Source organism: Pleurodeles waltl, chromosome 11 (assembly GCF_031143425.1).
Source record: "Pleurodeles waltl isolate 20211129_DDA chromosome 11, aPleWal1.hap1.20221129, whole genome shotgun sequence".
Taxonomy (NCBI): Eukaryota; Metazoa; Chordata; class Amphibia; order Caudata; family Salamandridae; genus Pleurodeles; species Pleurodeles waltl.
The window spans coordinates 486,969,946-486,985,417 of record NC_090450.1 but is presented as its reverse complement, the minus strand read 5'-3'; the positions used below and the strand labels follow the sequence as shown (position 1 = coordinate 486,985,417).

At 42.3% G+C, this 15,472-nt stretch overlaps 1 protein-coding gene across 1 annotated transcript in view; it reads right to left on the bottom strand.

Annotated features, from left to right (window-relative positions):
• Nucleotides 1-454: 454 nt before the first annotated feature.
• Nucleotides 455-15,472, bottom strand: part of LOC138265805 (zinc-binding protein A33-like) — a 54,436-nt gene continuing 39,418 nt past the window's right edge. The window contains exons 4-5 of the mRNA XM_069213862.1: nucleotides 11,156-11,199; nucleotides 455-5,856 (exon numbers count right to left, since the gene is read on the bottom strand). Of these exons, the coding sequence (XP_069069963.1) occupies nucleotides 5,357-5,856; nucleotides 11,156-11,199 (544 nt within the window). The 3' untranslated portion in view covers nucleotides 455-5,356. The remainder of the gene's footprint in view (nucleotides 5,857-11,155; nucleotides 11,200-15,472) is intronic.

Here is a 15,472-nt window from a genome sequence, read left to right as displayed (position 1 = left end):
CAAGGGAGTTTTTTTCACCCTTTAAGTGCGATGTAAGAGACCGTCCATCGTCCTGATGGGATTCTGTGTATGTAAGGGGTGTGTGCACGTAGTAGTCCTGCAGAGCAGAGATATCTGGGTGGTTGAAGTAAGATGCAACTGTTCAGATAGGTGGGGTTGGAGTTGTGCAGTGCCTTGAATGTATATGTGAGGCGTTTGAAATGAGTGTGTTTGTGCACCAGGAGCCAGTATGGTTCCCCGAGGAGGTGCGAGTTCTCTGTGGGAGGTTGAGCATGAGTCTGGATGCTGAGTTGTAGCTGGTATCTTTTCAACAGGTTATATAAGTCCTGTAGTCCCATCACCCACCCGGTATTCACTTATCCAGATTCTGAACACCAGAAATCTGAACATTTTCATTGAAACTACCCTCCATGCATACACAATTTAAAAACATTAGCTCAAAATGGCAAGGAACTACCCCATCAAGTATAGTTTTATTGCCCCCACAAAGCTCATGGAGCACGTAGCAGTTCTAAAATGTACCAAATGCACATTCTCTTTAGGCTTGAACATCACCGATTCCAATATTACATGAAAAGGACACTTGTCAAATCTCTGTAGCACCAGAGATTTCCCCAGCAAAAACGCTGAAGATGATGATTACAAAAACACACACTTAATTGGTACCCATTCAATGCAAAACTTCCATCATGCAAACATTTCAAAGTAAACATCACAAGAGGGACTTCTGGCTGTTTCATCAGAGAATGCCATGTAAGGATCATACGCACCAAATCAAATGGTATCTTGATAGAGACAAAGCATGTTCTTCATTTGTGCCGGTGGTTGCAGATGGTGCGCAGAAGTATTCACTGATGGGCACTGGGACCCAAGCAAAGAGAGAAAAGCAGATAAGTGAGAAAGAAAGATAGGGAAACAGTAATAAACGGAGAAACTAGGAATGAAGAAGAAAATGTAAAACGGAGATAAAGAGAGTGTAGGGCAATGGAAAAAAAGGCATCAGGTGGTATCAAAATTAAGGATCCTTGGAATTTGGCGATCCTGGCATCCAGTAGCATTGGATCTGAACTCCTACGAAAACCTTTAGGCCCCTTCGCAAACTTTTTATTATTTTAATTTACAAATTGACCACTGGATGAATCCTATACAGTACTTGTTCATTTGTAGAAACAACATACTGTTCTACATGGTACCCAAGTGTATTGGTAGTGGTTGATCACGTGGTTATGCCTAACAAAACAACTGCTGCTTTTTTGTTTTTATTTAATGGCAAATTATATCACACCACACAAGAAGTGACTTGCGGTTACATATGTGGAATTGTTGTCATTCTGACTGCTTTATGAAGAGTTACGCAGGCACCAGGTCTCAGGAATCAAGCCCTGATAGCAGATGGTAACATTCTCATTTCCAAAGCAGGGCTCTGTCTGTTACTTACCTCACCCTGCTACAATGCCTATTTGCACAGAACAATTTTCAGCAAGGAAAAACAAAACAAAAACAAATTAGAAGAGTCGAGCACAGTAAAAGATGTATGAAGAATTTGTATATTTGTTTTTTTCCATCTTTTTTCAAATGCTAAAATGCATTTAATTTGGTAAATGTAGCTCCTATTTATGGATAAGAAATGTTATCTGCACAAAGTGATTACTACTAACTAGAGGTTGCCTTCACACTGTCAAAACAAACAAGTTACTTATGTTTGGTAATACCCTATCTCTTGGATACTCTAACTAACCATAGATTCCTTGCCTTAAGAATAGTCCTCAGACACCAGAGTTGATCCAGAAATTTTCTTAGAAGAGCTTCTACGTACCTCTTGCTGGTGCTATGTGGTTCTGTGTTGGCTTTGTACTGCCCTGGAAGTGACAGGAGTGGAGCCAATTATAAGCACCATCCTTGCATTCGAATGTTAGTTTCTTGCTTGACTTTTTTTCCATGCTCTCAAACATGGGGCATTAACAACTGTTGATGACAGTGTGCACATCTCTGATTTGTGACCTTTTTAGATGGTAGCAAGTGACCACTCCACAGAACTGTGAGGCAGGAGGGCAGTGGAGAATCCAAAGTTAGGAGCAGTGTCAACCAGAAAGAGCCTTAACTTTTTCTTCCAATGGATAATTCTACCCACACATTCCTCACCTTTAGAACAGATACCCAAGCAGTACCCCTAACAGGTGGAGGGTCTGGGGAGTGCACCCAGACCAAATTGTCTTGCAGGATTGAATGGGTGTAATGCCCTTCCCGCCAGACCTGGTTGTCAAGGCAGTAGTATTTTGTAAATGTGGGCACCTATAATTCTGCAGATCCAATGATACCATCCAGTTGTTTGGGTCCAGGGCAGATAGAATCTTGGTCAGTGTGAGCATTTTGAATTTGCCCTTTCACCGGAAGTCCTCAAGGGAGCAAAGATCTAAAATAGGCTAGAGCCCTTCTTTAGTATAAGGAAATAGCAAGAGTGACCGCCTGTACCTATTTTCAAAGTCAGAACCCTTTTGGTGTCTGTTCTAGAGAGTAAAGCTTTCATTTCTTCCATGGGAATGGACAGGCACTTCCCTGAGAGCTGCCCTGATGTGGGAGGAATTGCAGGGTGGAACAGAAAGAAACAGTAGGGCATAGCCATGCTGAGTGATTCGGAGGACCCATATGTGCAAGCTAAAATGTCTTGAAGGCTAGTTAAGGGGAATGGCATGATTAATGCCCTTGGTGACCAGTGTATTGCCCACCAGATCCAAGTTCCTGGCCTTGAAAGGATTTGGGTGACTGCAATAAGGGCTATGGAGACTAGCATTGCCTGTATGCCAATCCCCTAGTAGCCTCTGAATTTTTTTTAACTGCTGAGGAAAGTGTTTGGCATGGGCCAAAAGACTCAGGGAGCATGCAGTAGCCCTACTCTCCCTACAGATTTTCAAGGCAGAACAGGTGTGAGCCATGAAAGGCATATCCATGGGGGAGGCCTGTATCTCTTCAGAGAAACCTGTAGAGCACATCCACTAATGGGGATGCAGTGCCACACTGGTGCCAACAGCCCATCCAGAACATACATTGTATCAAGGCCAGTGTGAATCGCAAATATGGCTGCATCTTGAATAGTTTGAGGCAAAGAGGCCCTGAGATTTTCTGGGATCGCTATAGGAACTCGCTGGCCTGGCCTTGGAGGGTGCCAGGTGTCTATTAAGGTGTCAGTAGGGGGCTTCACTGAATGTACACAAGAGGTCCAGAAAGACATTTGTCTTGAATTCAAAGGAAGGCAGTCATAGGTCCAGGACTTCAGTTGCTCCTTTAATTATTAGAGCACTAGAAGCACCTGCTTTCTTTGATGATTAAAAAGGTGGGTTCACCCTGTACAAGGGGAAGTATAAAGCCCACTGGCCTCTTGTTGTTCCATGTAAAAATTGTCATATTCATAATGAGGAGGTAAATCATTCACATCCATACCATGATCAATGGGTAGTGGCAAGTTTAGGCAGGGTAGGAGACAAAAATGCAATGGCACCTCTGAGGACGTGGTAGTGGAAGCATAGAATCAGAATCAGGTTAAATAGCGACTGAGAGCGCAGTAGTGGATTTGGAGCATGACCTCATTTGAGGGTGAGTTGAAGCATGTCTGGCACTGGAAATATGTGCCCACGCCACATTCTCCTCCAGTGCAGCCAGCATTCACACTAGTGCTGATGAAAGAGGAATGACACAGGTTGTGGTGCTATGGTAGAATTCTGCACCAGAGCCAGTGCAGAGCCTGAAACAGGTCCAAGGGGGTCAGCAAACACCAAGGATGCGTCTGCCAGTGGTAATCTGTCTGAGAGCCCCTGCAGGTCCATGGGGACCAAAAGCACCAAAGTGAGCCAAAAATATGTAGCATGACTTCTTTAAGGGTACAGATCTGCACCAGAGTCACCTCTGGCCTTGGGAATTTAGGGTGCATTTTGGGATCAACTGCAGGATTGGTTCCGCAACCGTAGATCGGGATGGAGACCTATTGATAATGTGATGTCATTGCACCTTTATTTTATGACATAGTGACGGGATGGGATAGGGTTGAATCTCACTTCCCCTTCTTCGGTTTTCATGGGCACTTTGACTTACCAAAGGACTTCAACTGCAAGGTCTACTTCACGTGGGAGCAGGTCTGCACTCTCGACGTTGAGTGGGAGAGACACCTACACGAAGCCTGCAACTTTTTGGGTGGCATACTGCTTTGCTACTCCCTCTCAGACTGCCTTCCAGTGCACACCTAGCATGACTTGGATTACTGCCCCAAGCCCAAAACACCAGAGACACAACTCATGCAGGTCCATGACTGACATCTTGTTTTCTGCAGGTCCAGCACGGTTTGAAGCATGTAGTTGGAGTGGGGTTTGTTCCCTTGCACACTGGATTTTCGTTCTGGGAGTCTTCGGAAGGCAGATGAAAGTGAGAGTGGAGATCGAGATCCCCATTAAAGGGGTGGAGAGAAAGCACTGACGTTGGTACGCATTGTTGGCGCTTATATGCAACTCTTAACCCTTCCTGAGAAAATGCATAACAACATGGCCCCACTTATGAGCGTGTGGAAGCACTGCTAAGAGAACTAGTGTCCAGTCTGGCCCATGGGGCATATTCTAAAGCTGAGGAATCTGCTGTAAGAAGTATCCAACAAAAATGTTTTTTTTCTGCCCCAGGCCTTCACGCGACATTCCAGTGATTTCTGGAAGTTAAAGTCTTGCATTGCTTCAAATTTACCATAAGTACATAGAAGAATAATGATCTGTAAAATTTACCACCAGGCCTGAGGCAAGCTGCCCTGCTGACATGCAACAACCCAACCCATGCCTCCACCCTATTCCGTCTGCACTGTTAAATGAGTTTATGTAACAAACAAGATTCCCATTGGTGAACATATTCCAGGAAGAGCAGAGACTGTGCCAAACACAGTCTTTATCTTCATAAGCCTACAATTGCCATGCGTGGATGCCAGCAGAGCAGTTTTTAGCAGCTATTTTATGACACTCGCATACTTGTATTTTTCCTTTCAAGAAAGCCTCACAAGACATGTCTGCTAGCTTTGTTCGGGAAAGTTATAAATGAAGACGGATCAGTGACATGTGAAGAGAGAGGGTATGGAAGCAGCGGTTTCTAAACAAGTTGTAGACCTGTCTGCCCTCAGACAAAGTACACAATGGCCTAATCAGTAAGGAAGATACAGTGGCAGAGACTATCAACACCGGGATAAAGAAGGTATGCAGCCTCAAGCTACTACACAAGTACATCTGTTTGTTCAAAAAGAGCAGCAGGGTGAAAGAAAACCTTTTGGTTAGTAAAAGACACTGAAAGACACAATTGCGCGTGGGTGGGAAAGGGATGCTGCCTTAAAATTCTACACAACTAGTAGATCCGCCTGGCCCCAAACACAGAAGTAAGGAAACACTCTCTCATTTGCGGCAGAGATCGGGAAAGTGCAGAGAAGCTCCATTGTGTCAGCATTGTATATTGAAAGCTGTGCCATTTCATAGTTCAGATAAACACCCAGCTTTTTGGGACGCTCCGTAAGAGTCAGAGGGGTGGACAGGAGGTTGAGAGCAATGTACTTGTTATTAAACCACTGTAAAGCCCAAACTAGAGATTTTTGGGACAAGGTTTTCCTATCCAGAGACTCTGCTGCAGCTCCCACACACCATGATCCTTCTTCCAGCAGCCGCACTTCCCAATAATGGCTACCCGAAGAAAATCCCTCTTTCGCGAGTAAAGCGAAAAGGGCAGAAAATCTCTTGGGAGTGGCTGGCACAGGCTTTGTCATAGATGAACATCGCACACGTCTTCCATCTTCACTCAGGATCAAATTAGGATGTGCCGTTTCTGCATCCAAAGTCACCAGCACTGTAGAGAGAGGAGACAACAAACAGGCTTAATACAGCAAGTGTCACGGAGGCACTCTTAAAGATCATAGAAGCTCCTCATACACGGGTCAATAGACATTATGCACATAGTGCGTCCAGAAAAATGCTCCTATAGAACGTTGATCCAAAATGACACTCCGAACACATTAATTTGCCAGCAGCAAGCAGCATAAAGGAAATCTGTTTTTGCTCCTCACTATATTAGGTATGAAGACAATTTATATTGTAAGTTTAAATCTTTATATTGGCATTTTATGAAACACGGTAAAAACCAAATAGCTACTGACCCTAATTGCAGTCATTAACCTTTTACTAAGCCAATAACCCCTTCAAACCAACACGAATGTATCCATAGTAATAACATTACATAAGAAATACTTAAACATGATAAACACCACTTAAGTCCCTAGGGAATGGTCCTCTAGTGTCAAAACGAGTGAGACAAACTATCCACATCACTTACTGCTTCAGAGTGACTGAGTAAGGGACCAGGACGATTCTATAATGATTTTAAAGAAATTATAAACCACGCAATGGACTCCGCCTCGATGATGACAGGTTAATGAGGCAATCACTGAATAAAATAGTCACTCCCAGCCCTGCAGTGCCTTTCATAACTCTCCAAGCTCCACTACCCCCATCTACATCCAAGTGTTCCACTTCCACCACCGCCATTTGGCCATTAAATGACTTTAATCTTTGCTTCAGTCTACACCTCAGATGCAGCTTGGGCAACACCCGGAAACAGTATCATTTTGATAGTGCACATTCTGTGCCCTTGTTGCTCGCGTGCCTAAACCTTCCCTCAGTGTTTGCTTTTGCAGGATTTTCAGGTTAGCAACACTGACATTAAGTTCATTTTTTCATTCTCTTACAGGCAGTCAATATACTTTTCAGCAGGTATGGCACTTCACTTTCGGATTCCATTACATATTAAGAAAGCCTTATTTTTTTTTTTAGAGAGTCTTCAAGTCAGTTGCTACCTACTTAATCGACAAACCAATAATCTTCAATTTCGCTTTTTTATTTGCTTTCTCCGAAATTCTCCACTTTGTTTTGCAAACACACAATAGTCTGCACAGTGCACTGGATAACGTCTGAGGACCTAATGTTCTCTCGGTCTGCTGGGTCACACATTTTTCTACCACTGTGATACTAGCCTCCACATATCACACTTCCATTTGTAGGGACCCCTCTTGTCATAACTTCAAGCCTCAATAGACCGGTGTCAGTTTTGATTCTTTCTCACCGATTTTCAAATGGAGTATTTTTCAAGATGCCATCAGTGTTCACTGCCCTTGAGTTAGGCTTGCCACCAATGTCATTGGACTTCGCAGTGCTCCCAGGCTTTGCGATACCCTTGAGGAGAGGTCAGGCCTGAAGGAAATCCTCCAGGGAGTCCTCATTCCTTGTGTTGGTCCTGAGTGTATCTGCACTCGCCATTCTTTCTGTGATTTACCTAGCGCTTATTTTCTAATCACTAAGTCTCCTCTGCCGTTCATCAGGGTGGAAAAAGCAAACGTGTCCTCCCCATGACCAGAGAGGTCCGCTGGCATCGAGGCTTCCCTTCTTCCAAATGCAGGTATTAACTTGCAGTTCTACCTTAGATCGCAAATGAGGAGACTCACACCCTTATGGTTTTGGGAGGGCCATGGAAGTCCCTCCACCCTATCTGCTTAGCCTCCCCCCCCCCCCAGTTCTCACCTGGACCGAGAATACTCAACTTGAGTGCTAGTTCAGATGGAGAACTCACCAACTGTAGGCACCACATGCTCAAACTTCTACAGCTGCACAAGAGGGAATCTCCTGGTCTCTGCAGTGCAGTCCTAACAGCTCCAGAGATAGCTAGCATTATCTTGTGCACTGTTAAGATGGGAAAGGGGGCAATCAGGGGTGTGCAACAGTTAAGTTCCACAATGGAGGTCCAGTTAATGCAGGCAGAATTGCGCTAGTGGAACATCTGCTACCCATTTCACTTCTTAACACATGCTGGGATTCACTCTGATTAATGGAATGCAACACATATTACCTCAGCAATGCAGAGCTTATGGAGGAGAAGCCAGTTCAAGGGTTGTGTGGCCACACCCTTTTTTAGCCAATCATCAGCCAACTGGAGAGGCATACAGCCACTTCTGCATCTCATATAAACTAACAAACCACCCCTCTATTTTTCAGCAGGTGTTAGTCGATCATGCTCGTACTCAATCTGGCTACTTGAGAAACTTGGCAGCAAAGTTCAGAGGGAGGGTATTAGAAGGGGAATTCCACGGTGTTTCCTGCCATTCACAAAGACAGAGGAGGTATTTATTAACTGTGCAGCTGATCTAGTCTCACCAGGACCAAAAATGTGAGTGGCTCATTACTGCTTTTGCCAGGTCAGATGGTGGAAAGGCTATCTCTTCTCACCTCACCACACTTCATCTTACCTTCCATATTCCATCTCCACACCTCACTAACCATTATTTACTTCATTTTTCAAGTTGTAGCAAACTTAGTTTTGTTGTTTTCTCATTAACGAGCACTCTCACCCCAAAACACAACTTGAAATTAATACCTTTATTGTGTCATTCAAACTCAATATCCAATTTCTAACAGACCTTGCTTCATGACTCATCTGGAACCGATCTAGCAGTTGTTATTCCTCAGAGGTTTAAAGTCATCAGCCTCAACCATGTTACATGAGGACTTGCCCTTATTTATAGTTATAATAATATTGCCTATTGTAACTTTCCTTCTGCAGAATGTATGATAAATGTACTCTTACAAAAGAAAAAAAAATCCACCTCTATTACAGGGGCTCTAATCTGGAAAAACTGTTGAAATTGGGTAAAATGTGTATTACTGCAAATGGTGGTTCTGGCAGAGGAACAGAAAACATGCTCTACAGCATTAATTTCGATACATACACATTACTATCAGTTACTTACTATCAAAATTATGTAACCATAATTTATTTGAACCCCATGGTATTGCCAAATATGTCAATTGTGCTGTAAACCGCCAATTTGAGGAACTACCTTTATCATTAAATAACTGATGATGGTGTAAGAAATATCCTATCAAGTTTTTACCAATAATACTGAATACTGCTGCGTTGTAAAAATCAAACCAGTTGCCACCATCTATCCCAAAATCCCGATATAAACTTTTCTCTTTTCTTTATAGTTTTTAAAGTTTCAACCAAGTTACTACCACAATTGGTTTTAAGATGGTTACTTTTTGATAGCTTTCCTTCTGAAGAACTTACAAACCACTCATGTCTTCTTGATTCTTTAATTTTCACCAATTTAACTGACTCAGCATGCTTTAAAATTCATTATTTCCTACAGCCATCCCTTAAAAGAACTCAATACAGGAACGGTGTGTTGACTGGATAAAAGCATAATTCATCTTGATGAAATCAGGGTACAAAGTAACCTTGCTATAAGCTCTACCCTCATGCACCCTTCAAAAGGTTTTAGACTGGGGTTCTGACTTTCTACGTTTTGACAAGCACATTCATGGACCCCAATTACTCTCATCCTTGCACTGGCGAAAACCTGGGAGAAGGTTGCTGTTTAAGAACTTTCATAATACATTCATGATCCTTCACAACAGGTGATTCAGCTTTCGGCCAAGGAAAGACAGAGTAACTGCTATGAGACTAGCTAGGGATGAACGCAGTCCATTCTTGATGATGGCACATTGCACACCTGTGTCCTCCTGGACATCTGTGGTTTTTGACATGGCTGAGCATGCAAAATTGTTTGCCTGTCTCAGGGCAGCAGGTATGTATGGGACCATGCTAAATTGCTTTAAATTATTTCAAGTGACCAGTGAAACTTGACAATTTCTACCGTAAAGCTCTTGTAGGGTTTATCCCTATTCCCCCTACTATTTAATGTGCAGACTTTCCCTCCTAGGCCGTTTTTGTGGGAAGAAAACATACACTGGAAGTAAACTTATCTTTTGGAGATTTTCCTACTAGTCATGGCCAAAAACAACCTGGCTTCCCACTGCCTGATGGTATTTGGATGCATGGAGTCACAAGAATTGCAGGCCGCAGCATCACAGCTCAAACCCAAACACATCAAATCGAAAGGGATATCTCGTTGCACCATACGCAAGGCTTGCATCCTGAAGCCCTACAAGAAGAAATGCAACCTAGTTGCTGTTGAAAGTTGAGAATTGCACTGTGACATGCAAAGAGAGCACCAGATCGCATTGATGAGGTGCAGAAAAGAAAACAGAAGGAACATTCTCATGCCCAATTTACACCAGTGATGTAGCATCTGGAAATAGAGCTGTGCTGGAACTACGTGGTACAACCTGGCAGTGCGGAAGAGTCACTATTGGGAAAAGGGTTTTCTGGACCAGTCTGAAGAAGAATTCATAAGGCAAGGAATCGACAGGAAGATGTATCCATCAGAAGTATTGTTTGCTGGGGTTGGGGGGTGTTGTAGGGTAAAAATACACTAACATTCACATTTTGTGTATGTCCCCAGTTGATGAGTTTGGAGGAATGTACTGGATGCTACGGGAAATCACAAGATCACAATTTCTCGAATGTCCGGAAGTTATAATACTGGCATTGTGCTCTGAAGTCACATAACCCGTACTACACGAGGAAAGGTAAAATTATCTCACACCTGCTCTTAGCAGCGAAGCAAGTCACATATGCAACGTGTCCAGTTCCTTCAGGGTAAGCCTGCTTACAAAAATAAAGCAGAGCCTGGGAACGGGGAAAAGTATTAAATGGCACAGGGAAGGAAACATGATTTTTAAGAACAATTGAACATTCCAATAGTCCTTCAGGATAGAGTTTGCAAGAAACTTAATTGTGCCAGCTTGCTCACAGCACTTAATATATTAGACAACACAACCTGAAGCAAGCAGAGGTAGCAGCAAAGTTAGTTGAGCAGCTTTGGCCTTGGTTAAACTACTGCTGCCTACAAGGTAGTGCTGCCTCTGGACAAGAAACAATGTCTGGGACAAGCATATGACAGGTACAAAGAGGTGCAGACTGATGTGGAAATAAAGGACAGAGAGAAGATGTTGGTGGGCAGCGCGGAACCTTCTTGAAATGTTTACCGTGACAGATGTAATGTTCTTGAGATGCTGTAAAATTTGAAAAAAATGTATTGAATCTTAAAGGCCATCAGTTTGTGTGAGAGGATGATGTGAAAGTGTAAGTCATGGAGCTGTCAGAGGTTATGGATAACCAGCGATTCTACCATTAATAGCTAAACTAGCATTGCTATTAAGGTGATACAAATAAGAGAAAAAATAATATATTTTACCTTTGTATTTCATGAGCTCCGTCTTTAGTTTTACATTTTGACACCTGAAAAGAATATTATCCAGTTACTAGGGGAAAAAAATTGCACAATCAGTGTACCTATAAAACATGCCCCTTGTATCAGCATTTCCAAGGCAAAAATAAATACTCCGAGGCGTGTGTGAGCTTCCACCCGACATATGTATTAACATCACACAAAAGCTGACTTGTCACTCACTCATTGTCTAAAATCTCTTCTTTGTTACCATACTGTGTGCCTTTTTTAGTTTAGATAATTCTTCAGAAACTTCATTGTGATGAAGAGAGAAGATATTAATCAACTGTGGAAAACAAAAAAAAGTGATAGGCCCACTGCTTGAATTTATCTCAGCAGCAGGTAATTACTGTGGGCCACAATCCAGTCCATTGTTTTTTTACCCATCATGTCACCTCAGACAGGAGCCAGCCAAAAGCAAATGAGCCTTGGTCCTGCTCCAGTAGGAGCACTCAATCCCGAACTGTCAGGCCAGGTCCCCCTCAGAACAGGAAACACAAGCAACCCCAGGCCAGTTGGACTCGAGTTGTACCTCACTGACAAAGTCTACGTAGGACCAATCCAGTTTGGGATTGCTTTTCGTCATGGCTGGAAGTAAGCAGTCCTGGTAGCTTGGGCTGTACTGTTCCTACTAGAGCAGAAGAAGGCTGATTTGCACATGGCTGGCCTATGTCTACAGTTGCATAATGGGCAAAAAACGATTAACTGGAATGGAAGCCGAGCGATTGCCAGTGACTGAGATTAAGTCAGTTTAGCTATCAAGACAGGGGGGGATATAGAGGTACGTTTTGAAACAGAAAGCCCTGAGACTCCCTCCCTTAATTCTAATCAAACAATAAAATATCAGAGTGCCGATGGACTGGTGCTAACACAGAAGACTCTAAGGCTCTAGTTCAAGGCGATGAGAGAGAAAAGATTATAGCCGCCTTCAGTTAAACTCCTAAAGAAATATTTCTTTATATGACCAGACGCATCCGTCATCATCAGGTACTTTCTCACTACCACCATTCATTTAAGTGCGTAGCAAATTCGCTTGGGAGCTCTAGCAGATGGAGGCTTTTTCATGAAAAATGGGTAAGGGACTCACATAGTGGATCCATTCACTCAACTTAGTGCGTTGCACGAAGAAACCCATGATTCCTAGGAGTTTTTCTCGTACGGGGAACTTAGCGATAAAAATGCATAGAAGCGGAGTTCCAAGTAAACTCTTTATTATACAGCTCTTCTTTGCATATAAAGATAATTGTCTTAAAGTCATGGGACACGAAAAGCTAGAGGATGAAGGGGGAAGAAGGAAAAGAAAAAGAAAAGGACATTCCCAGTGCAAGTAATGATGACTCTGACCTCTTAAGACACAGACATTTAAACAGTCTTCACACATAATCCATTAACATCTACTGGTCCAAGAGACATCTGTACTATGGCCTTTGATCAGTGCTCAAAGTGTTTTTTAGTGTCTCACTTACACAACAATGGTGTCTCATATCTGCACACTCCACACCATGTGCCACTGTAAGTCATGGATTGGATGAATTGCTGAAGGTCCTATTAGAGGTCAAGTAGTAATTTAGGGCTATATGTACGAACACTTTTTCCCATAGACACAGAATGGGTAAAAACCTTTGCTACATCTGGCTCCTAGCCTCCTAAAACGATTGTAACCAGAATGAGGGTCAAAAGGTGACAGTCATTATTGATTTAATCAAAATTAAAGATAGTTCTTATTGTCTTATTTAGTTCAAATAGGACCCTTGCCTGGGTCAGTCTGTTGAAAGTGACTGAAGAGAGCAGCAGCCCATCTTTACAAGGTTTTGCTATTGCTGTTGGAGTGCACCACGGCCAGATGTCACTGCATAGTTTTATGTATAAAGACGTTATAATGCTATGTGCCATACTGTTTTATGGAGTACACAGTCTAAATTCAGAGATCGTCTCCTGTCAATAATCAGTCATTTTGTACCAAGTTCCAAAAAACAATAAATTTGAAATATTAGTTAAGGGCAATCGAAAATGTGAAATATTTTTCAAACCTAAACAGCATTGTGCATTTGACACATCGGAGAAAGTTCAATCATTAATTGATGGAAAGTTTTTCAGGTTTTTTGATGTAAAAGAAAATGCCAAAGCATTAGTTTAGAAAGCAAGGACGTACATACCTTATACTCACTGGAGTTCTGCTTATGTGTCCCTATCTTATCCCTACCTTGTATCAGGTGTTGTATTCTGTCAGAACAAGTGCTCTAAATCGATCAAAACTTTACCTTGGAAATTGCTTAGGTCTTTTTAGAGCCCAAAATACCAATGTTAAGAGCAAGAAAGTGCAAGTGTCCTATCCCTAACTTGGGGTCCTCACATTTGTGCCCACTAGATATCATCATTCAAGCCTGGGATGTGTGTTGACCACCTAAAGACTCATCTGTGCCTTTGCTTTGTAAAATGCAATCAGTCTGTTCTTTTGCTGCAACTTTGTCTAGGATTGTCATTGTAAGGTCAGTGTAAGTGTGGCCCAAGGTTTTATACTGGATTACCATTTTAGTGATTAGTGTACCAAGACGACTATTACTCGGGTGTTGATTGATTCTGCTATGCATCATTCATGTTGTCATCCCTACATATCGTAGACCACATGGACATGTAAGTAGATAAACAGCCTAAACATAGTATGTATCAGTTGCATCTAAGGTTTTCAAAAGAGGAGAACTAATGCTTTTGTAAATTTGTGAAAGCCAAAATTGCTGCAGGAGTGATCCCTAATAACCTTTGGGATCGACCACTGTGTCACCTGAGTATTTTGCATGTTCTGTTGTCAAGGTCTGGTGTGGCTCAGTTAAAAGCAAACAGTAGTTTGCAAAATTTGCTGTTCTTGGGTTCAAGATATGCAAATTTTCTAGAATAAGTTCAATTTGTTAGACACTTGATGCATATGTTATTCCTAGATCATTTCCTAGACAGTCATACTTTCTTCGCTGGTAGTGTCAGGTCAGCAGTGTGTGGACAATGATTTTTGACTGTTCATCATATCTCTGAAGATATTTGCAGATTATCCTGATGCAGAGAAACTGTCCACAGAAGAGACTTTCTATTAGGGCTCCTGGAAGTGGCTGTCAAAGAAGAGTAGCGAGTTTCCGTATTCTGTTTCACTTATCATGATTTACTTTATGATTCAGTATGACAGTGCACCAGACAGGTGGCGATAGTGCCACTATATCCTGTAACCCTTTATTTTAACCCACCCTCGACACAGAAATTCCACATGTCGAAGGCATCATTTTCAGACTACAAATCTCTTCTTCCATCACCAGCATTGTGGTATACCGCCCTCCAGGACAGAGAGTAGCCTTCAATCAATCTAGTCCCTCCTTTCTGGAGCCCTGTATTTTAAAAGCACTAAGGGATTTGAACTATCACCTAGAAGATTCGCCTATCTCAGAAAGTCGTAATTTTATTGACTCTTTATCTACCTTGGGTGCCACATAAAATGCTATTTTTACTAAAAGTACTGCAGGCTATAACTTAGTCCCAATTTTCACCAGTCACAACTTAATCAATAAATGCATCCCTCCCCTTGGTCTGGCCAAACCACGTGGCAGTCTCATTTGAGATTTCGCCACCACACTTAAGGTACTTCACTATTCTTTGGGAAACTTTCCTGTCCCGCACTTGGATCAAAGCTAACCAATATTACATAAGACCTGCTCTCTGAAGAACTCCAGCAGAAATCAATTATGTTATCAACATAGCTGTTGGGAATTATAACTCTTGGATATTATCTTCTTTGTGCTCTATTGTCCGTGTGAGAATAAAAGCGAGGAAGAGAACACACCTTAGAGCACCCTGGATCAAACACATCAAAGCCACCAAAACCTTTTGTAAAAAGTAGAGGCTACATGAACAATGCAATATGATTTCATAGAAAAATGTGCATATAGATCGCCCATCCGTTATTGTCAAGTACTTATTTAATCATCTGAAGCAGGCTAATATGGTTCTAAAATTGTGAATACTATCAAACCCACTCAGTAACTCTGTGGGGTGTGAACATCCTAGCCCAGGACCCTGCTGCCCAGAGCACAATTTTCCTTACCCTATCCCTTTATAATGATCTTGCCTAATCTTTTTATATCAAAAGGAGTACAATCTATGCTACGTTTTCTCAAAATTCCATAGACACAACGCTTTAATGGATGAAGCAGCTCTGTCATACAAAGGGTCCTAGCTCTATGAAATCAAACCTTTATCCAATAAGCTGGTCACCAACTTACTCAAAAACACTAAATGAGGCTT